This window comes from Agaricus bisporus (genome assembly GCF_000300575.1).
Source record: "Agaricus bisporus var. bisporus H97 unplaced genomic scaffold AGABI2scaffold_6, whole genome shotgun sequence".
In the NCBI taxonomy this organism is placed as follows: Eukaryota; Fungi; Basidiomycota; class Agaricomycetes; order Agaricales; family Agaricaceae; genus Agaricus; species Agaricus bisporus.
The window spans coordinates 808,400-828,657 of record NW_006267369.1 but is presented as its reverse complement, the minus strand read 5'-3'; the positions used below and the strand labels follow the sequence as shown (position 1 = coordinate 828,657).

At 46.2% G+C, this 20,258-nt stretch overlaps 8 protein-coding genes across 8 annotated transcripts; 4 read left to right on the top strand and 4 right to left on the bottom strand.

The window, feature by feature from the left end:
• Positions 1 to 48: 48 nt before the first annotated feature.
• AGABI2DRAFT_193181 (hypothetical protein) lies at positions 49 to 884 on the top strand. The gene is made up of 6 exons (XM_006461735.1): positions 49 to 106; positions 164 to 196; positions 248 to 284; positions 336 to 439; positions 501 to 623; positions 676 to 884. Exons 1-6 carry the CDS (start codon positions 88 to 90, stop codon positions 690 to 692), a joined length of 333 nt encoding a protein of 110 aa, XP_006461798.1. The 5' UTR covers positions 49 to 87; the 3' UTR covers positions 693 to 884.
• A 538-nt stretch (positions 885 to 1,422) lies between these two features.
• AGABI2DRAFT_185895 (hypothetical protein) lies at positions 1,423 to 5,235 on the bottom strand. The gene is made up of 13 exons (XM_006461734.1): positions 5,077 to 5,235; positions 3,335 to 5,027; positions 3,165 to 3,276; positions 2,991 to 3,109; positions 2,905 to 2,935; positions 2,713 to 2,857; positions 2,633 to 2,659; positions 2,375 to 2,572; positions 2,260 to 2,322; positions 2,092 to 2,207; positions 1,991 to 2,046; positions 1,752 to 1,938; positions 1,423 to 1,695 (listed from the first exon to the last, which is right to left on the bottom strand). Exons 1-13 carry the CDS (start codon positions 5,188 to 5,190, stop codon positions 1,626 to 1,628), a joined length of 2,931 nt encoding a protein of 976 aa, XP_006461797.1. The 5' UTR covers positions 5,191 to 5,235; the 3' UTR covers positions 1,423 to 1,625.
• A 125-nt stretch (positions 5,236 to 5,360) lies between these two features.
• Positions 5,361 to 6,324, bottom strand: AGABI2DRAFT_71267 (hypothetical protein; the record flags this gene model as incomplete). Its single annotated transcript, XM_006461733.1, has 6 exons — positions 5,361 to 5,472; positions 5,526 to 5,548; positions 5,607 to 5,653; positions 5,709 to 5,905; positions 5,958 to 6,063; positions 6,117 to 6,324. 6 exons carry the CDS (start codon positions 6,322 to 6,324, stop codon positions 5,361 to 5,363), a joined length of 693 nt encoding a protein of 230 aa, XP_006461796.1.
• A 1,754-nt stretch (positions 6,325 to 8,078) lies between these two features.
• Positions 8,079 to 9,692, bottom strand: AGABI2DRAFT_136707 (hypothetical protein). The gene is made up of 5 exons (XM_006461732.1): positions 9,287 to 9,692; positions 8,912 to 9,239; positions 8,677 to 8,856; positions 8,373 to 8,624; positions 8,079 to 8,315 (listed from the first exon to the last, which is right to left on the bottom strand). The coding sequence occupies exons 1-5, from the start codon at positions 9,316 to 9,318 to the stop codon at positions 8,208 to 8,210; spliced, it is 900 nt and encodes a 299-aa protein (XP_006461795.1). The 5' UTR covers positions 9,319 to 9,692; the 3' UTR covers positions 8,079 to 8,207.
• Positions 9,693 to 10,902: 1,210 nt separating this feature from the next.
• Positions 10,903 to 11,500, top strand: AGABI2DRAFT_193177 (hypothetical protein). Its single transcript, XM_006461731.1, has 5 exons — positions 10,903 to 10,957; positions 11,006 to 11,043; positions 11,096 to 11,139; positions 11,189 to 11,364; positions 11,419 to 11,500. The coding sequence occupies exons 1-4, from the start codon at positions 10,931 to 10,933 to the stop codon at positions 11,335 to 11,337; spliced, it is 258 nt and encodes an 85-aa protein (XP_006461794.1). The 5' UTR covers positions 10,903 to 10,930; the 3' UTR covers positions 11,338 to 11,364; positions 11,419 to 11,500.
• Positions 11,501 to 12,871: 1,371 nt separating this feature from the next.
• Positions 12,872 to 14,459, bottom strand: AGABI2DRAFT_136705 (hypothetical protein). The gene is made up of 6 exons (XM_006461730.1): positions 14,351 to 14,459; positions 14,096 to 14,292; positions 13,828 to 14,044; positions 13,590 to 13,779; positions 13,484 to 13,536; positions 12,872 to 13,429 (listed from the first exon to the last, which is right to left on the bottom strand). Exons 5-6 carry the CDS (start codon positions 13,506 to 13,508, stop codon positions 13,260 to 13,262), a joined length of 195 nt encoding a protein of 64 aa, XP_006461793.1. The 5' UTR covers positions 13,509 to 13,536; positions 13,590 to 13,779; positions 13,828 to 14,044; positions 14,096 to 14,292; positions 14,351 to 14,459; the 3' UTR covers positions 12,872 to 13,259.
• Positions 14,460 to 14,504: 45 nt separating this feature from the next.
• Positions 14,505 to 18,519, top strand: AGABI2DRAFT_205695 (hypothetical protein; the record flags this gene model as incomplete). The annotated part of the gene is made up of 22 exons (XM_006461729.1): positions 14,505 to 15,203; positions 15,264 to 15,288; positions 15,344 to 15,442; positions 15,474 to 15,536; positions 15,597 to 15,670; positions 15,725 to 15,859; positions 15,909 to 15,946; positions 16,004 to 16,022; positions 16,077 to 16,283; positions 16,334 to 16,358; positions 16,408 to 16,508; positions 16,562 to 17,052; positions 17,105 to 17,128; positions 17,179 to 17,257; positions 17,309 to 17,365; positions 17,412 to 17,482; positions 17,543 to 17,671; positions 17,733 to 17,847; positions 17,902 to 17,911; positions 17,958 to 18,066; positions 18,115 to 18,152; positions 18,209 to 18,519. Coding segments are annotated over exons 1-22 (2,853 nt in total), but the record flags the coding sequence as incomplete, so codon positions are not given.
• Positions 18,520 to 18,811: 292 nt separating this feature from the next.
• Positions 18,812 to 19,536, top strand: AGABI2DRAFT_44732 (hypothetical protein; the record flags this gene model as incomplete). The annotated part of the gene is made up of 4 exons (XM_006461445.1): positions 18,812 to 18,909; positions 18,967 to 19,035; positions 19,090 to 19,107; positions 19,164 to 19,536. Coding segments are annotated over 4 exons (558 nt in total), but the record flags the coding sequence as incomplete, so codon positions are not given.
• Positions 19,537 to 20,258: the final 722 nt, after the last annotated feature.

The window sequence follows — 20,258 nt, the reverse complement described above, 5'->3', positions numbered from 1 at the left end:
CAATCAAAGGAAAGTCGATTGATTAGTCAGCTATTATTATATGTAAGGTTGGATTACAAGGTCACCCACCGTCTGCGACTAACTACCATGTCCAAACACCATCCTGGTGCGTAACACTTTATCGTCTCTTCCTCAAATGCAAATGTTTATTCATCCTCAACAGATTTAATTATGTGCAGGCGCCAACCTGGCATTGGTATGTGTGTCATTTTTGAATATTATTCTGCGGGTCTCAATCCGTACCCAGCCATTGGACGTTTATGTGAGAAGTGCGACGGCAAGTGGTGAGTTCACCGTATCATTTCCTTGATTCCTCGTTCATTCATTCTTATTAGCCCAGTCTGTGACTCATATGTGCGGCCAGAGACATTGGTTAGAATATGTGATGATTGCAACTTCGGAACCTATGGAGGGCGGTGTATCATCTGTGGTGCTCCTGGTACGTTTGGATCTAGTGGTTACCATTCAAAATGTGTTCGTGACTGATCTCCATTGTCAAGGTATCTCCGATGCATATTATTGTGCAGAATGCACGCGTCTCGAGAAGGATCGGGACGGTTGCCCAAAGATTGTGAACCTAGGAGCAAGCAGAACCGACCTCTTTTATGAAAGAAGACGACTTGGTGAGCACAGTCTGGCTCTGTTACGATCTCCACTCAACAAGTGTGTTTCTAGGGTTCAAGAAAGGCTAGACAGCTTGCTTGTAATTTTGTATAAGCCAAGCGTATATTTCGACAGGGAGGCAGAGAACAGTTGTTGATGCTAAGAGCTTACACGATTCATACATCCAATCTATTATCGGCGTAGAATGGTTCTGTGGGCACATCTTGTAATGTCATGTTTTCCTCTTTTCGCCCCAAGTATATTTGAGTTGATATTACTTGTCAAAAATTGCATGGGTAGTCAAGCCGCCAATCTTCACCAAGGCTCGGCTCAGCGACACGATCAATAGTTCATTTTATTAGAATCTGCGCTAAAAGTTACGGTACTGAAGGATTGGTTCGTAAGGCTTGGACAAAATCCATGTATGCGCACTGATACTATCGGTTTTGAAATATCGTTGCCGCAGCATTCGGGCTCAAGAATGATGTTCCCAAAACTGCTAATATCATTTCATCATCCTAGGCGCCTTTAAAATATACCTTCTATCTCCAGCTGAACAAGTCAGACGTAAGTCGTGATCATGTAAATTTTCTGACTTAGTTATGCTGACGCCCTCTATTACTATACTTCATTAAGAAAGACTGATGCGAATTCGCGGTGAATGCAATTACAGTAAAAGTGGGGGCGATGTATTATTTGCAATGGACGTAGTGCGTGGTTCGTTGTCTGTCCGAAGATGACTGACGATCTTCTCCATCATACGTGCCTTTGATGCATATTAGTACTATACAGCATGTACATTGTACCCGCCTCGGGTGGGGCAGAAACGGTTGTATAAAGATTATCAATGGACCAGATAGATGGAAATTATCCTATGAAACGAGATGTTTCGGTGTGTTGCATCCTACAGATATGTGCTTCCACCTCTCATGTACTCCAAATCACCCTAGATCTTAACGTCCGCCATACAGGATAGTTTACATAATTGTCGTGCGCTGCTCGTGTTAATACAAGAATGAAAATCATTGATAGATTGCGTAAGGAAGGATCGGTGTCTGCTGTTGTTCCGGAAGATCCAGATGAGCGAAATCTCTAAAGTTCATTGGTTTCAGAGTTCGAATGGTCAAAGAAAAACCTTTTGTGCTCACTTCAAGACATTCATATTGATATCGGACTTGAAGACAACAAAGAAGTGTGTATCATTATGGGTGTCAAGAGCCTCACAAGTTTCACACAGGTCCTTGGGGCAGTACGCACAGCGGAACCATTTGCCTTGTATCCTGTCCACGCATCGATCACAGACCGCGTTGCCATGTTTTAGATATTTCAGGTACTCTATAAAATGAGTGTCAACGGATAATTTAACTGAGTAACTAGGTGAACACACCTCGGGGATTATTTTGAAGAATGATATGTGTACCGGCACCGGCAGGTATCCGATATCTGACAAGAATTAGCTCTGAACATGCAATAATGTGATACGCTCACAGTTGTGGTAAGAGAGGATATGTAGACTCGATGGGACGTTGCACAGGCCGAGGGAGTTTGAAGAAGATATGCATTGGGTCATGGATGATATGGGAACGGGCCTCGCAGTTTTCGCACTTGGGAATATGGATCAGTAGACAATTTCAACAAATCCAGCATGGAGCTCACTAAATTGAATGAGGCAGGTATCGAAGGACAATGTGCGCACTGATAACGTGTCCCTATGATAGACTGAAGGGTGATTCATAAATCAAGCTCGGGTGGTATAAAGGACATAACACACCTGATGACAGCTGTTGCAGGTTAACTGATGGTGATCGGACGAGTCAAATAATGTAGAGGTTGAATTGCCCGATTGTGTAACAGTTCGCGCGTACTTGTCTGCCTCTGTGTCAGAGTGGGGGCCAACGGCAGAGTAACCGACATTGGGGGCATCCCTATCCTTCCATAAAAAGATGGCACGCCGGCTTGCATTCTGAACCTAGAACAGAAATCAGTCGCCTTGAAACATGAAATGATATGTGATCCAATCGACACGAGCCTGTGATGTGCCTAAGGGATAAGGAATCTATGGAATCGATGGTGAGCCATGTGAGTATCAATCAATGAAACTCTTTTTACTTTGATGAGGATATGTGATGAATCATGACCCCCTTCTGATGAATGTAAATTGCCTGGTAGCCCTGCTGACTCGCAATTGGAACAGATATCCACATCCACGCATATCGCACAATGAAAACGAGCCCCAAAGATATCCCTCATACAACTACGTATTGTGAGATGGGACGGGGAGGTGAGATAAAACGAACATACTTGAAACATCGTACTCCTGGGTGCTTCATGGCTGATTGACACATAAGAATTCTTTTGAGAACGTATTATAGAGCAAATACACTCACATTGTTCATCTCCCGAGTCTAGATCCTGGCTCGTCATAAAATCAGGCTCACTAACGGATTTCCTTGGTTTGTCTGGTAGGAGAATGAAAGGATGGGAGGGATGAATATCATGTACCTGGCTACTCGAACGAAAGTGAGCATATACCTGAGCCAAGCGTGAACGGAAAGACTTACCTATAACAAGCGCGGCACAGAGTGATATTAGTGCATACTGCGCATTTATACCTCTGGGAAGATGTCACGGCAGGGCATGTGGAACATTTGGAGACGGAATCTTCTTCCTGGACTGCGGCGCAGTGTCAGCATACCAATAAAATAACTAACGTCACAATAAAGATACACACCAACATTCTCCCACCCGCGTTGACCCCACAACTTTTCGTGGTATGCATGCCGAAGATGACCCTTTTTGGGTGCTGCTTTACGCCACTGAAGAGCTTGGTGCGGATCTTCAGGTGATGATGGTACCACGGGGCTAGGTGCAGCCGCTAAGATAGCATGGTCTACGCCGGCCGTCTCGATGCAGCCCGGGCACAACTCGAATCCAACGACAATAGGTCTTGTTTCTTCCTGATGTAATCGAGTTGACGCTTGAACCCTCCGTAAATTGAAGATAGATGGGAAAGAATTCAGCGATGGTAAGTTATGGAGGGATCGTGGAGGATAGTTATGATGAGGTGAGCAGGGATATGGCAGGGTCTCATTGCTTCCGCCGCTATTTATTGCTACAGGTGAAGGCTCGTGACTACCAGTGATAGTCGGTGAGGAAGCTTGAGTCGGGAAACTCATGGGGGGCATATATGGGTTTCCTCGATATTCGGTAGTCTCTCTCGTTTTGCCTTTGCTCGCTGTAACCTTCTGTTTTGGTTCCTTCTCGTCGCAAGTTGAACACACATAGCGAATGGTATTTAGCACGAGACCGCAACTGGAACAGTCTGTCAGAGTGTGTTCTGGTGGCTCCGCGAGGGGAACAAATGGAAGGTCTTTGGCTTCATACGCAGATGAATCGCCGAGAGAGGGAGGTATGCGTCTTGGTAAAGGATCGGAATGGTGGGTGTTCAAAGTCGGAAGGGAAGATGAGGTCACTGGAGCTTCGAGTTGCTGAGATGCGAGCCAATTGAGGTGCCTTGAAGATGGCCTTTGTCGGATTGGATGAATTGAAGCGCCGTTTTCACTCGGCCCAACATCATGGGATGAACCCTCATCGTAGCCTTGAGAGCTAGCAGTATACGTATAGTAAAACGATCCGCGATTGTTGCATTCCAGGGCGAGATCGCCTTCCAAACCATCCTCGGGGGAGAGGGACACTACATCGGACTCCGAGTGGGGAGGAAGTGTGCCCAATTTCGACCGAATAGCACGTTCTTGTTCTTGCTCCAGCCACGCCTGACCACGAGAGTTATATCCTAAATTACGATGGACGCTGGAGAAATCACTTAATGCTTCTTGCATTTTCAGTGTTTCAAATACCGCTGAAGGGTCCTCCGGGTACCGGTCAGCAGCGTTATAGTCCATAATCCCGTCCGAAAGGGTAAAGCTATCAGAACCATTCTCTTTGTCGTCCAAGTCGCGAGGCTGTCCTGTCCCAAATGGGGGACCCGGCGCGGTGCTATCGTTATCCAAAAGATGATGTCGGCGGGAAGGAGGTGTGGGTCGTAAAGAGTTGGAGCCAAAGTCTTTAGAACTTACGGTGACGGAATCGTCGTCCGGCTCGGCTGGCGGTAAGGCGATAGAAAAGGAATGCTGGCTCGCATTGCGGCCTTTGAAGTCGTCGAAACTGGCGAGAGAAGATGTATCGGATAGATTTGGGCCATCGTATTCCATAATTACATCGACATGGATAGTGATTTTGCGACTACTGAAGCTCCTTCCCGATAATATTGAAGCTGCAGATGACAAGGGAGCCTCGCCGCCATCATGAAAGTACTTGATAGTTTCAACTAGGTCGTTGTCCGTCGTGATGTTCGTTGTTTCTCCGTCATCATCTTTCCATGCAATGAGATATGGCGTTCCATATAGCGAGAAGCATTGGTCAACCTGTGAACATGGGAAGTCGTTGGGTTACACGAAAAACGAGGGTCATTACCTTACGGCGGAGGAGATCATAATTGCAATTACGTGCTGACTGGAAAGTGATGCGCTTGCTTCTGCCATTGAAAGCGCACCGAACAAGGAGCGGCTTGTCGGGACACGCGTTCATCGGACAGGGAGAGGTGGGATGCAGGATATGTTATGCGCGGGAGACACTGTAAGACATGTGAGTTCTCCATCCAGATCCGCAGCATCGCCAATGATCCTCTGCTTCCAAAAATAGCACTTCCAAAGACAGCTCTGCATTTTACTGGCACCTTCTACTAGTACATGTCTCTTCTAATTGTAGTCAAAAAGCTTGCATCCCGTATAATGAGTTGTGATCGCATTGTGAATTTCGTTACGAGTTCCCCCTTTGATAATCATGTCACCTTCGATGTAACAAAAGTGCCTGGGTATACTTCTGTAAGTCCAAAAACAAAGATCGGCAGCAACTTTGCTTACGTGTTACATGACGGAGTGATACACTTGGTAGATTCGACATAGAAGTTAAACTCAGCTTGTAGGCAAGCAAAAATCACATACCGTCATATGATTGCAACCCTCTGATTTCTGTACCGGTGTTTTGCATCCTGCACGTGACAAGAGAGTGAATACGCATTCAAAATAATTAGCTTTAACAATCACCAGGACAATTTTTCCATCCTTGTTGTTGCATCAAATGGTGAAGCTCTGATGACCCATCACAAGAGTGTTGTGGTGTTCCAACCTGGACTTCTTGCTGACAGGCTTTACACCAGACAAACCCACATCTCGGCCATGGACACGATATTATCTTAGCTTCTTGTACCTCCTGGCGATCAACAAACATCGTCTGCTCGCATCTATGGTGACCCATGTATCAAAAAGGCTCATGATCGAATGACGAGGACATACCGACGGCAGTGCAAGGGTATGCAAAAAGAGGTGATTTGCAACTCTTCGAAAATTTCATAGTCCTCGTTCGAGACACCAATTTGCTGAACCGTGTCATCACCCACGACTAGACTTGACTGTTAGTATTTTAGAAGTTTGAATAATGGGCCACGCAATTACCTCCTGGATCCCGTTTGTCTGTTTCAGTTATGCAGACCGGACACAAGATAGGGAATCGTCGTTCTGCTACCTTGGATTTGGTGTAATCTCGAAGACATTCTCGGCAAAAGGGATGGTTACATCCGTCAACACACGCGATAGAATCTTCGGCGTGATTATCCAAGCAGATGGCACATCGAAAGACATTCGGCGCAATCCTCGAAAGCATATTTGTCTGCTCTGCCAGCAATCGATCCTCAGCTTCGAACGCTCGTTGACATTCTAAAGCAAAGGCGAGGTCGCTTTCAAAGCTTGGGTTTATCCCCGCATCTTTGTGCTCGCTATTTTTAGAGAGTTTAGACGCCGGCTTGTCGCGATTTTGCGTAGGGGGCGGAGATTTATCCCTGGGATCGGGGGCCTGACCCCACAATGCGAAACCATAATTGACCCAATCAGCGGGTCCTTTACCTTTATCTTTTCTTTTAACAGTCTGCCAGTCGTCTGTCTGACCCTCGCCACGGGAAGACGGACGACGGATAGCCTGAGAAGAAGATGAAGTAGAAAAGGGGTAATACCAATTTGATCGATCAGCATATCGGCCGCGAGAACGAGGTGTCTCCTTGGCTCGTTCGGAGTCTTCACGCCGACCTTGTTCAACTCTGTGAAGTTTCCCTTCTACGGATCGCTTTTGCCTCTCAAGCTCTGCTACTTTCTGACGCAACACTAACGCACCGGCCTTCTCCTTCGCGACATCCGCATAGGCGGAGAGAAGCGCCGAACTCGACTCAAGGAGCATCTCCGTCATGGATGATTCTTCTTCAAGGGGCAATAAAATGTGACCACATGATTGACCTAACAATTGAGCCTGCCATTGCAACGAAGAGTCGTTGAGGAGTGTCTTATCAAATGAGAGGAGTTGACTCAAGTAAGAGGCTGCAATTTTGATGTTGGGGTTGATAATGAAGCCCAAACCGTCTGGATGGCTTGGGCGGGGATGTGAGTCGAACACAACATAGACGTCTTTGTCGGCGATATGTAATTTCAGGCAAGCCAGAATTTCTGGAGGCCTCGTAATTATGACCGCCACTGAACGAAAATTCGAAACATCCTCCAGGTCCCTACATGCGATGGTGTTCTAGCCTTATAGAATATCAATGAATTCGCGAACTCACCGGAGGAGGTCATAGAAATGCTCTTCAGAAGGGTCACTGTAGGTGCACGCTTGTAGGGACAAGGAATGCTTGAATATCGGGACCTTCAAGAGCTCTTCAATCTCAAGGTGTGAGTCGCTCTTCCAATAGTCGCAAATCGAGGTAATCTCCTGCAGGCAAGATGAATGATATAATACCCAGTAAGATCAAATTACCCACCTGGCTTGTCTTGTGAGACATCAGCTCGGCCAAGAGTTCCATGCCTTGCATTCCTTCATCCACCTCGAGTTTGAAGGCGATACGCGCAAAGTTTAATGCTGCGAGGCCGCAAGTGGATGCACTAATGCGATTACCTAGCTTGTCACCGTACTGACTAGATCCTTTGTAAGTTACAATCGCTTGTCTGTCGTCGCAAATCCTGTCGATGATTTGGTCCACATCGAAATTGTCTACTTTCTCGATGGATGGACCCCCTTTAACTGTCCGCTCCTGCTCAGTCGGCGACTTGGAGGAGGATGGAACTTTGGGGTATTCCATTTTTCCAACCGCAAGGATACTTAGAGTGGATGAATAGTTATATGGGCAGATGCGCTTCTGATAAACATGTACCAACTCTTTGATGTCTCGTATTTGTAGACTTCTGTAACGTTGTCTCGCTATCTGATTCTCGACACGTGGAGAAGATTCCTTGCTGCGGAACACAATCAGTGCTACAGCACATACAGCACACAGATGATTCGACGCCTATTCTTGGGCGCATAGAAGATACTTTCATGCACGAAATTTGCTAGGGATCTGCGCGTATGAAAGTATCTACAACATTGGCTCGCTACGACATGTCAAGAAAGTTCCTGGCTGCGGATAACTCAAATCAAGCTTCAAAACTACGATGGTGGATAGTTATCTGATTTTTCTTTTTTCCCAAGTACTTTGCGCACTGCTTTGCTCTTCCACGTCTGACCTAGAGACACTGGGAATAGTAGGGATTGATCGCCTGACAAGTACCAGATGAGCAGCATTGAGGACCAGTCCATCCCATTCCGCCACATTGTCCCCACATAGCAGAACACTAGAAGGACAGCTAATAGTCAATTGAAGTCTTTCAAAATTCTATTGTGTTACTGACGTTGCCAGGGGGAGGAGTGCTACTCGGTGGCGGGGTGGTGGTATTGCCCGGAGGCATAGTGGGAGACGAACCGTTGAGCAGGGCGTTCACCTTGCCCCTGACAAAGGTAAGCGCTGCAGAGCCGTATTCATTAGCGTAGCCTTGGTGGGTGTTGGCATCGTTTCCGTTGCAGCAGTATGGGTCGGCAGCATCGCAATATGACTTAATGTTAGTCGCATACGGACATTGGAAGCCAGCGGGACGAGGTGCGAACTAAGGGCATGATTAGCACACGGGAATGAGAGACGACGAGCATGGCACGAACACCACTCGCTTGACATGTCCCAACGTTGTAAGACAAGCCCGGGATGTGACGCGGGTCACCCATGAAGATTGCTGCAGCGATTTTAGCTTGAGCAGCTGTGGAAATGGGAATGGATGTGTCGAAGATGCCTTCGTTAGTATCGCCTCCGCCACAGTATGCATCATCAAAGATTTGACCACCCTTAGAGGCACTCGTATCAGCAATCAGTCTTTCAAGAATACAGGTTTACTCATACCTGGGAGTATCCAACTAGAACAAGCACGGTACTGGGGCACCGCTGGTTGAATGAGTTGACCTGGCTGGCGACAGCGGCAACACCCTGAACAACAGAGTTAGCGTAGCTGACACCACCACATTGTGCTTGACCGCCACAGGCAGGGTAGTTGATAGCTTCAGAGGTTGCTCCAGGGAAGGCACCAATGATGGAGTTGACGACGGGTCCTGATGTACCGTACCCAGGGGGGACAGTAGTTTCACGGGCACCGAAAATGTGCACCTGTGGGCACTGTGCGGCAACTAGACTTGCTCCTAGAAGTAAGAAGGATGCTACACGGATGAGCGACATTATAAAATGACGAGCCTGTAAACGATTACTGACCAACTGTTCGATTTTATAGTTCCAGGACAGCCAGCTGTGTGCATCGGCCCCAGTAACAAGATTCGTGGATGAATTCCGGCTTAATAAATAGCATATGATATGGCTGAAATTGTAGTAGTTCCGTAGGTCATCCTAACAAATATCCCGCGTTAACAAGAAAGTAGTCAGCTGCTACGCAGCGGGATGATCTCGTATCATGAAGTTCAGGGTTTTGACACCGAAAGGAGTCATTTTCAAGTCTCGTTCACGCGGAACTCCGGAAGCTCGAAAATTCAACTCATGACGGCGGTCATGAGTTTGTGCTTTTGGAACATTAGAGGTTCCTGGAAGGAAAACAATAAGCGAACGGTCAGGGGTGCCTCATTTCGCATCATTAGCAAGACATGTGATTTAAAGATTGACAATTTTTTTAACAAAACATACAGTAATCTTTGAATTCAAACGTCCTTTCGTTGACTGCCGAACCCCTTGTTGAAGTATGAACTTTGGCGATGGTAGTAGCTTTAGGCTGCGTGAGTTAGTGATATGGGGTACAGACGCTCAAATGAATTAAGATAGGCACACCCACAGAACGTTCGCAGTGGAGAACTATGTATGCATCTGGATTCTGGAAGGAAAGCCAAAACCAGAACAAAACCAAAACGTCCACATCACTAAATGATCCTGGATAGCCACGTGGACTGCGCGTGGCAACTTGTCCTCTTCTATTTTTACCTAGTAGCACCCGAAACGACTGTTCTACTGTACCGAAAACCTTTTGTTACCTTTCGCCGCACGCGATTAAAATCCGCCGCAAATCACTATCAAAAGGAAATCTGCGGTGAATCTCCTCCACAGTTGATATTTGCCTCGGAAACAAGGCACTCGTATAGGTCATTACTTTCCATCATCATTACAAAACCCAGAAAGTTCCAAGTTCTAGACTGTTCTGCCGGTTACGTTTGAGTCAAGCCGTGGCATCTTCTGAATACCCCTGTGCACTGATGAGTATCCATTTAGCTTAATGCAACTCACTCTTTCATCCTCGCCGCAGCACCTAGTAGTCGAACCATGATGTCTCGATTCAGTTAAGTCCTTGTTTCTTCTCATCTAGACCAGACCTGATGACAGTTCTCATCGATAACGAATAAAGCTAGAGCACTATGTTTCTCTTCTGATCCGATATAATGCCACCGTGCATGTGGCCGTGAAGGATGAGGATACGAAATTGAATAGCACGGCCCGCAAATAATCCGAGACTCGTTCCAGTGCCTTAAGAGCATCTCATCCTAGCTCGAAGCGTCGCGTAGTGTGAGTTGCTTGACAGTGTAGAGACAGGTTTACCCATCACCAGTTCGAGCGACACGTGGAAGCGAGACCGATTCTTGGGGGTGATTCCTGGCCATGGCCGCTGTGGGTCTAATTCTGTCTCCCATGATGCATCATGGTTTATAGGCTAGGTGGTTATGAAACCCACTTGATAATAGATGGAATGAATCTCTACACGAGGTGTGCCATGACATCGATCAAAACTTCCAGTAGTTTCCAGGAGGCTCTCGATAATCTTCATCAGGAACTGAAGCGCCAAATCTTTGTCATTCAAAAGATCATCGAAATCCGCAGCCTTCTTCCCCTCTCTAAGCAGAATGAACCCTTTTGCTCCCAAAAATCTTTTCAATGACGGTGACCCGTCAAGTACACCAAGTACGTCGGTTTTACGGCGAAGCCAATCAATTTAACAAAGATCTTCAGTCATCCAAGTACGCACCGGAAACGACGCAAGTCCATCTGTACGTGGTACATCGCTAGGAATTACCCTCGAGTTCTAATATTTTGTCGAAGGATGCACAAAGTCACGCGAAATCCTTGTTTGAACCCACGAGACCGTACGTTTTCAGTTCTTTCACAGGACTCCTATCAATGCATACATTACAGTCATGCCGAGATGGAGCCAGATGAACGACGAAACGCTTCACGGGGTGCCTTCACCCGTGGGCAAGTCCCCGGGGCGATTGAACGCGACAATGATTCAAAAAAGGACATTGTCAAACGCATACCACATCTGTATCGCGTTCTTGACTTAATCAGCGAACAGGGTAGTGGGGGTCTTGGTAAGTTGACATTGTAATTACCGAGAGTCTTTGTCCCTTACGTGTTCGTAAAAGTCGACAAAATCATCATCGCTGGGGAAGGATTGAAAGACCTGATCAATGGACTCCACCCTGGTGCCTGCGTCACGCTGACGAAAGTCGATTTTAAAGCTTTGGATAGCCTCTCTCTTTGTCCTGTTGGAGTATACGGTGATAGAGGCGAAATCATCAAGTTTTTGTCATCTCTCGGTGTTATCGATGAGAAAGCGTGAGTTCCGACCCATATGGCAGTCTAAATTTCATTCTCATACTCATTTGTGAAGGGCTCAACTTCTTCTACGTTCACGAGATGGTTATTCTGGGCCGAATTTACGATCAGGCATCTACATTGCCCGGCCCCCCGGTTCTGCGGATGCTCTTTACGCGATCTATTGGCCCCAAGATGCAACATGGAGGGATAGTGCACCTTCAGGACCTCGTCGTAACCGAGAAACATTTATGCGGTGGGTGTTTGTTCAGGTTCATACGTTTTCCAGTGCCTTGATGCACTGGCTTAGGTACCTTACGAAGATCTCGGACCAAATCATTTGCTTAATGTCGCCTGATCAGAGCCAGGCCTTTGTTTGGGATCACGATGAAAAGGAAGATGATGTAGACACGCCTCTGTGCGAAGGTGAAGACGAAGGAAACGAGGACCGCTTGTTCACTTTTGAGATTACACAGACTAACGAACAAGAGGAAGGTGTCGTTTCCCGTCCGGGCTTTCAGGTCCGTATTTATCATTATGTCTCTGTATCGATTCTGACCTCAGTGTGAAGTTTGAATCTCCTTTAATGAAATTTTGGGGGGAACCTGAGAGTGACGAACCAGCTCGGCCACCATTTCTTATGAGAGGAGAGACTTCACAGGGGTTTATCTCCATTAAAGTTCTCCCTCCTCATGTCCAGGAAGATCTGGCAAGGGGTCTGTACAATACGTTCCGCCTTAAAGAACTTTTGTAAGGTGTTTCGTCTCTGCCGTATCTTTGTCTCATTGAACTTTATAGACACGCCTCCAACCTACTGATAGAATGTGAATTGGAGGACGACGCGATTGAGACTCTGATTGACAATGGCTTGATGAACATGAACGCGTGTCGTCAAGCTTGCTTTGACTGGCGGGGTCGCAAAAGAGAGATGATGAAGGATGTAGAGACAAAGAAGGGGGAAATAAAGGCAGAGATGAATACAAATTCCGTGAACGAAGACACAGCAATGGGAAAGGAATTAATGGCTTATCTAGTGGGAAGGGTAATTGACAAGTACCCGTAAGCTTTTTTTATCTCATACAAGGTCATAACGGTCCCTCTGACGCTCTTCTAGAACCTTAGATCCTGAACGCCTCTCCGAGGGCACAGTGCCAGTCACCCGGTCTGAGCTATCTCAATTTAAAGGTGCAAATCTGCCCTACCATGCATCTAGATATATTAACAACGAGCTTTAGAGCGATTTTCTCACACACTTTCGGCCTGCCAAGCTCAGGATCTAGTATACAACCGTCGGTTGTCCGAACTAGACAAAAAGCTTCCCTCTGTGTTTCAAGATCGGAAGCGTCGAGTGGCCTGTGTTCGTGTCCTTGCTCAAAAATACCACTCAAATTATGATGACGAAATTGTAAAAAAAATCATTGATGAGGGGTCGACTAGAAAACCATGGGCATCAAAGAACGAGGGATTCTGGCAGCGTTGGTGGATTTCGTCTGCACGTCCTCAAGATATCAACGACGAAGACCTCAAACGTGACGTTACGCAATTCTGTGACAGCCTCACCGATCAGGAATTCTTGAGCAACATCGACACGTATCTGAAGGACGAGCCCCTTGTAGAGCCTGCTATTCGTCAAGCTGTCGATTCGATTTACGACTCTTTGTCCTCGACCTTAAAAAGGCTTTTTGGAGAACTTCAGCCATGGCTTATGAAAAAGCGTCGAGATGCTGTGATGGTTCAAGTTCGAGAACAAATAAATGCCTACCAGCGTGACAGTCGTAAAAGCTCCGCTGAACGTTTTATTCAAGAAATCAATAGTGTACAGATAGCTGAGGATGACCAGTGCGTTAACGCGAATTTGATAGATTCCCAATTGACCCGTGCTCGCATTTCAAGCTCTCCCACCGTCGTTTTGAAGCATTTCCAGGTCATTGCACAACCGTACCGTGGTAGGTTTCGGGATTTTTCGCGCTCTATCTGTCTATCATGTTGTGAATATCAGGTCCCGCTTTCGACATTGTGGCCCAACGACAATTACGAATCCCCTCTTTGTTGGAGTACAGAATCAATAGATTCCAAATTCCGACTGAAGAGCGCCACAATCTCCAACTCGATCCATTGTTCATACCCACTCCTTCAGTCAATCAGTCCGGATCCATTTCTTTTGCGCTTCCACCCGATCATCAAATACTGTAAGTCAAGATGAGAAACAGAAATTGTTGACTGAGCTGTTCTTCTAGTTATGCGCAGATGCTTGAGAACGATCGAGTCCTACTCGTTGTTGATGATAAATCCGAACGATTCAAGGTCTACTTCGATAGTATATCCAGCATCGGGGATGCACTTCAGAACTCTCGACCGAGGAAGGTTCTATTCAAACACGACAAGCTCGGTCAAGACCCTTTGGTATCATTCGACGAAACACGACGCCTCCTAGTTCTGTGTGCACCTCAAAAGGTGGTCAGCTTCTCCTCTTAACCCTTCCAGTCTGACTCTACTTTTAATAAGATTGTCCTCCACGTGTTTCTTTTTGATGAACAGTTCACCTCGCTACAAAGTTGGGCGAGCCCCTTCGAGCTCAGAGATTGGTATAACAACGATGAGACCATTTCTCACGTATGCTTTGTCACTGGTTCCGAAGAAGTCCTCCTAGTAGATTCAAGGTTACAGGCTCGTATCTATTCCTTTGTTAGCCAGAGGTTTCGGTGGGTATCTCAATCAATGTTGAGTTGGTGCAATCGAAGTTGATTTTACAAAAAACAGGCCTGCATCCATATCATTACCTACAATGCCAGCCTCTGTCATGTCCTCTCCTGATGGCGCGTGCGCCCTGCTTGCGTTTGAGGTTGATGGCAAGAGAATCCTTAGCGCCTACCACTGGGATACTTTTGGAGCATCTGAAGGGATCAAATTCACATTACCCGGAGCGCATGGCAGTCTCGCCGTTACTTCCTTCGTCAATCGTCCAAGTGTGCACTTGTTGATGATGGACGAGGAAGGCGGCACCTGTCAGTCTCTGGCTTTGAATATCACCAAGAAGTCTTCTGAGTTTATGTTCAAGGAAAAAGGGACCAAAGCTTCCGTCGACGTGGAAAGGAGTGGTAATCATGTCAACAATTGTTTGATTGATTGTTTCGGGGACGTCTGGACTAGGTTTCCGGTCGTGACCGCAGTCACCCGTCAGACGATGGTCTCGTCGGCCACCAGGGAACCTAAACGGATTGTTTTCGTCTCGGATCAAGATCATGGCAAGTATGCGTCATACTTTGCGGACATGGTTAGAACTTTCGAGGATCAGACAAAGAAGCCTACGGATGGCCAGCTACGTGCAATTTCCATTGACGCAAAATCTTACCCCAATACAACGCAGAATCTCGGAGATACACTGCTCAACTGTGTCTCCCGTTTCACTGCAGGTCAATGGTTTGCAAATCTTTTATGTCTACTTCCAATTCACATTGCGGTCGCTCGCGATAATCGGTTTGTACCATTGAAGGATGGCGTATCATCAGTGGAGTTCGAGAAATCACTCCTTGGGGCTGATGTCGGCCGAATAATTGATAGCCTCTCATTTGGTTGGTATGAGTCAATTCTGAGATCTTATATGGCAGATAAGGTAAGATCTCTGTATGATGACCCTGGAAGGCTGTCTTAATCAATGTTCGTGGCCATGCAGCCCGTCAAAGTCGTATCATCAATGGGTGGGTACAAATAGGAGCTTTGGTCTCTCACATGTGGTTGACTAGCTTCCCTTAGGTGAACAATCTGTAGGGAAGAGTTTTGCCCTTAACCATTTGATGGACACTTCATTTGCTGGTAGCGCTATGCGGACAACAGGCACGTACTTCACCCCTCGTTTAATATCAGAAGTTGACCCCACCTCTAGAAGGCGTATGGATGTCGATTACACCTACGGATGATGCTTTATTAGTCGCTCTTGATTTTGAAGGTCAGTAATTTTGTTGGAATCTTCTGTGTCACCACCATCATAGCCGTCCTTTTTGTCTAGGTGTCCATAGCATCGAGCGTTCGCCACAAGAGGACGCGCTCCTTGTCTTGTTCAATACAGCCATCTCCAACCTTGTATATCTCGCTGTTTAAGGATCACTTCCAGAAACTCACACATGATCTTTCAAGGTCCTTTTCCGGAACAATTTTGCCCTCTCCCGTGATATTGCTGATCTGTTCCAATCTTTCCAAGCGTCTTCTGTTATATTAGATCCTTCAGCCAATCCTTCTTTATTCCAGTCGACCTTAGTCATCATCATCAAGGTAAATTCAAGTTCACACTTCTTACACATCTCATCGGTGCGTTTCGTAGGACGTCGTGGAGTCAGACAAGAGAGAGATAGTACGCGAGTAAGTTGAAACTGTCATAAAATTATATCATATTTTATAAAAAATTCCGCCTTATAGGTTCTCGCTCAAATTCCAGGTACAGGACGTTGTCATTTATTGCTTCACGGTTCTCAAATTCATCTACCCGAAGAAAATTGTTCAGGAGGAACAAGCGGCAAATTTTATCTCGAAACTCCATGCTGGGCGATTGAACATTATTCCCTGGCCAGTTATTGAATCGAATAAATTCTACGCGCTATTTTCGACTCTAAAACGTCGCCTGGATTCCCAAAAAATAACCCACAATACTGCAGGAGAATTTCTATACAACTTAAAGGTTCTCATGGCAAAGTTAAAGGTGAGAACCGATAAGCTCTTTTTGCATGCTGCAACTTACCAGGCTCATAGGCAAACGACTGGGGCGCCATGTCTCGTGAGCTTTATAATCTACTGTCAGAGCAAGTAGGTGATGTATGTTTTAGAGTCATTGGCTGCCCATCGTGCACAGGCCCTGCTGGCTATCCTTCCAATAGCTCTTCAATACGGCTTATCTGAAGTCGGTTCTACAAATGAGCCATTGAAAGTAAGTAGCTGGGTCACGTAGAATCAACTGATGACCTAATCAGTTGTAACCAGAGTCTCGACAACGACACTGTCGTTGATTGTCCAGATTTACCTGTTAGACTTTTCCTAACCTCTCAAGCTGCCGGTCAAATTGACAGGGAGGAGGTATTGACCGAACTAAAAAGAACCTGGGATAAGTATGATTTGCGAAATGAGATGGACGAGACAACTTGGATGGACGAATTGACTGCTTATCTCAATAATGTTGTCAGACAGAGGATTGCTCACGTCGAGGAATGGGTCAGAATCAATCTGCAACGCTTCAAAACCAGCAATGCGAACGTCGAAACGCTCCAACGGGAGCTGATGAGCTCAGCAGTGGACCTCCAAGCCAATGTTGACCTTTGTAAAATGACTTGTACCGAGTGCAACCTTACCTGCACCCTGTCTCGTAGGCACGACCCGTCTTCCCAGCTTCATAATTGCAGCACCGATCACAAGTGCAAGCACCCTTGTGATTATGCTGATGAACATCCTGAGGAGGTTGAAGTATGCCAATCTTCGTATGCTTCTTTCTGTCGCTAGAGGAATTCCAATTGACACCGTCATCTTCAGCGCCGGTCACAACGGACCACACATGTATGTGATACTCGCTTTGCAAGCTACCGGTTTTAATTGGTTTTCGATAGCTGTGTCGTCGATAGACACCTGTGCGGTGAACCGTGTATTCACAGAGACAAGAAAGGCTGTCAAGGAGATTGCACTCAGGTTGGCGGGTTTCTTGAATGTAGGGTTAAAGAAATGCTGATGAACGAATAGATGGTTGGGCATGGTGATGATCACGTTTGCTCGGCTCGCAGGCATGCCTGTGGAAAAGTGAGGCCGTTTCATTATCTGCTACACTAAGACTAAATTCCTGCAGCCCTGTACGCTCATTATCGATCTGCAGGATAAGACTCAATTCGTTTGCACTGGAACGTGCGCCTATCCATGGTTCGTCCAAAGACTTGCTTATGCCTGTTATGCTCATCGTCTCTCTTTTCGGTTCACCAGCGACGAGACTCATGATCAACATGTGTGTGATAATCGGATGTGCCCAGTAACGTGTGAGCTTTGCAAGCGACTGTGCAGCAACTCCGACCATCTTCACGGATTGGACACCTCGGCCGTCCATCTCTGTGGGTTAGTCATACCGTCTATATCTACTACCTAGTGTCTACGACTTTTGACATAATCAAAATAGCGAAGTGCACCGTTGCCATGCCCTTTGTGTTGCTGGCATATGCGAGATTGATACTCAGCCCGTATCTATAGAAGCAACATTTACCGGTCGCCACGAGACATTCCAGTATACCAAGGTAAGGGATAGGCTTTCCATTTCATACAGACAATTCAAGTAATATATCATCCAGTACACCCAAGGTTAGCCACTCGAATATTGTGTAAAATTTTACTGTAGTCCGTATAGCGGCCAAACGTCTGCCATGTGTTAAGCCCATACTGGTTGGGCAACGCGAACATGAAGGTCAACATATTCATAGCCTCGACTCCTCCCCGTTCCATTTTTGTGAAATAAGGTATGTATGTCACATAATAAAATTGCGCCTGCTGAGCGCTTCAAAAAGATGTGGAAACTGTGGTTATTATTGTACCCTACCCAGAGGTAAGTGCTGCTTATATCTCTGAGAGTGATATTTTAATGTATTTTCCTATACTTAGGCCACTCACAACAAGAGCATGAAACAAGCCACGGCTCTATGTCTAGAACGAGATGGTCAATTGACGGCCCTGATGGGACCGTCATGGAATTGAATGGTCGTCGTTTTGGTACCAATGATGAGGGTGCACCCATGATGTGTAACCTAGTCTGTCAGAGTATGGGCCGACACTCACACATCGATTATTGTCGAAGTCAAGGTGATCAGAGTTGTAATGGGCCTGACCATGAGCACATCATGACCAGACTTGCGCCCAATGCTGATCGACCTAAGGACTGGATCTCCCACAAGTTATATTGGAGACGTTCCGGTATGTATTTCTAATTATCTAGTTTGAATTTGCGTAAGCTTAGGCTCGTATTCAGGTTTTAAAGGTTACATTCCTTCAAAGAACTTTACTAACGAATGCTGGCTGACGTATCTTCAGATCCGTATTCACGGGATGATCAAACTACTTTTGCAAAATGGTGGGTTCCTGCGATTCCAGAGAATTCAAATATTCAAGATTGGCTTATATCTTTGTCTTACAAGTGATGCTATGTGCTCCGGTGAGGACTCCACCCCGTGATTCATACATCAGATACGACGTTGCTTCCCAGGCCCGGAACATGCGGCCACTGCCACCCAACCCGCACAACCTTCATATTGCACACTTCCCATTTTTCATCAACCTCACACCATAGATCAATTAACCGGTTTGGGGTAAGCCACAAACATTAATCTTTATTCAATATACCTGAGATGTTCCAATACTTCCAGCTATGTGTCTAATGATGGCCATCTATTCTCATGCAAAAACCCGGTGGTGATGCAACAAGCATTCCATGTGTTAGTATGCTCCTGTTCTTGATAAAGATAATTTTCTAAAGAACCGTCCATCAGGATTTTTGTGATTGATAGGTAAAGTAGTTGTGCCTTGTAGCTAAACCCGTCAACTTACAGTGACTGTGGCCTAGGTCAGGATCCATGTGTCAGAATACACCCACGCCCCTTCCTGCAACGCCGGTCACTCCGACTATCTTACGCCGCCATAACGACAGGCTTGGTGCCGTATATTTGTCTCTTCACGGTTTTTGGAAATCAAGGCAGACTGCGTTGATAAACCCCGGTGGGAGGGGGCAAGGTCAGGCTTCATCTCCTCGTCGAGATTCCTACAGTGTCCTTCTATTCAACCACTCTGTCACGAAATCATTTGAGAATGATTTCCAGCGCACGCCTGAAAACCTAGTGCAGTGCTTATTGCAATATGAAGCAGATGGTGGCACAAATTACGAAAGCGCTATCATCGAAACTGAAGCTGTCATGCGAAGGCACTGGAATACTGAGCGGTATGTGCTACGGGAGAGTTGTGTTTTGTCCTTGATATTGAGATAAAATTTATAAGCTCGCCCGTCATCATTTTTCTTTCCGATGGAGAATGTGGTATTGCCGATTCGAGGGTACGGACTCTCTGTCGTGCCGCCGTATCATTAGGGTGAATAATGTTTCCCGGTATATCGTGCATTCACTCATTGAATTTCTATGCTGCAGGAGACCTTTGTCGTTCCATGCCGTCTCGTTTGGTCCGAGCAATCAGTCTCTGCGCCGGATGGCTCAAATAGCAAGAGAAGTTGAAAGTAGTGCTCCACGTGATGCGTCTCTTCCTGCAAATGCCCACATTGAATCATCTTACGCCGAGGCACTTGATTCTGTGCGTTAAATTTCTACAATTGTTCGGGAAAGAGTAGCTGATTTTTTCCCATAGGTCAGGTTAGCAGAAACATTCCTGGGAATAGCTGATTCTCTCAAGAAACCGCGTGGAGCTCTCCTTACTTGATCGGATTTGTTGCACCTCTTCGATTGTCTTGACTAGAAGTGGATTTCTTCATTGCGTACCTCGTTCAGATCGATGTTGTTTTTTTGTACTTGTATCTACTATGAATTTACCCGTGATCCTTCTTACTGCTACTCACTACCAAGTCGCTTCACAGCGTGCATTGTGTGCATTTGAATGTCTTGACAGTAAGCCAGTACAATGGTAATCGGATCAATGGAATAACATATATCTTTAA